The following is a 1,228-nucleotide window of genomic DNA, read 5'->3' on the forward strand; positions in this document are numbered from 1 at the left end:
AATAATAGATAGAATAATAGATTAATAGAGAACAGCTGTAAGGACAAGAAATTCTGAAAAACATTTTACCTGTAACATGACAGTGGAGAGTAAAAGAACAGGTGGTGTAAAAAAGTTAAAAAATACTCGTGGCATGACAGCATCATATCATTAACTCTCAGAATCACGTTATGAAGAATTATTCTCTAAATGCCATAATCACACAAAAGAAATAGGAAGCTTACCTTTCAGCCTTGCTGGAAGGTGGATGATGAAGGATAGTTTGGTCATCTTTCATCTCCACGACACACTGCGTCTCCAATTCTATCTCTACAAAAAAAATATATTTGTATATTTATTGTAAATACCAGATCTGTCCAAGATTGCCATGCAATAACCTGATTAACTTAGAAAACTTGAATGTAGGACTAATGATGGTTCAATAACATTGCTTCGTTGCAATCAGCTCAGTGTTGTCCATCTAGAAGAATGTTTTGTGTTATCAAACTATGGCATGAAAACAACATTACAAAGCATTAATCAAAACAATATTTTTAATACACAGGACCTCACATGTTTCAGCAGTCCCTGTTTATTTTCATACATAACATAAAATTGAAGGATAAAAAAAAAAAGACCTGTTAGTCCATCGAAGTGTCCAAAGTGTCAAAGCCAGCCTTTATCGTTTAAATATTTATAAAGGCTTCACTGGAATTATCTTCAATTAACTTCATCCACCACATATTAATGTAATCCAGTCACCACATATTAATGTAATCCAGTCACTACATATTAATGTAATCCAGTCACCACGTATTAATGTAATCCAGTCACCACGTATTAATGTAATCCAGTCACCACGTATTAATGTAATCCAGTCACCACGTATTAATGTAATCCAGTCACCACGTATTAATGTAATCCAGTCACCACGTATTAATGTAATCCAGTCACCACGTATTAATGTAATCCAGTCACCACGTATTAATGTAATCCAGTCACCACGTACTAATGTAATCCAGTCACCATGTACTAATGTAATCCAGTCACCACATATTAATGTAATCCAGTCACCACATATTAATGTAATCCAGTCACCACGTATTAATGTAATCCAGTCACCACGTACTAATGTAATCCAGTCACCACGTACTAATGTAATCCAGTCACCACGTACTAATGTAATCCAGTCACCACGTATTAATGTAATCCAGTCACTACATATTAATGTAATCCAGTCACCACGTAT

At 34.6% G+C, this 1,228-nt stretch overlaps 1 protein-coding gene across 1 annotated transcript in view; it reads right to left on the minus strand.

Annotated features, from left to right (window-relative positions):
- Positions 1-1,228, minus strand: part of LOC111083159 (kinesin-like protein KIF13A) — a 21,344-nt gene that overhangs the window by 13,125 nt on the left and 6,991 nt on the right. Inside the window, exon 2 of the mRNA XM_022379455.1 lies at positions 225-309. Coding sequence (XP_022235163.1) covers positions 225-309 — 85 coding nt within the window. The remainder of the gene's footprint in view (positions 1-224; positions 310-1,228) is intronic.

Source organism: Limulus polyphemus, unplaced genomic scaffold, assembly GCF_000517525.1.
Source record: "Limulus polyphemus unplaced genomic scaffold, Limulus_polyphemus-2.1.2 Scaffold8383, whole genome shotgun sequence".
NCBI classification, from domain to species: Eukaryota; Metazoa; Arthropoda; class Merostomata; order Xiphosura; family Limulidae; genus Limulus; species Limulus polyphemus.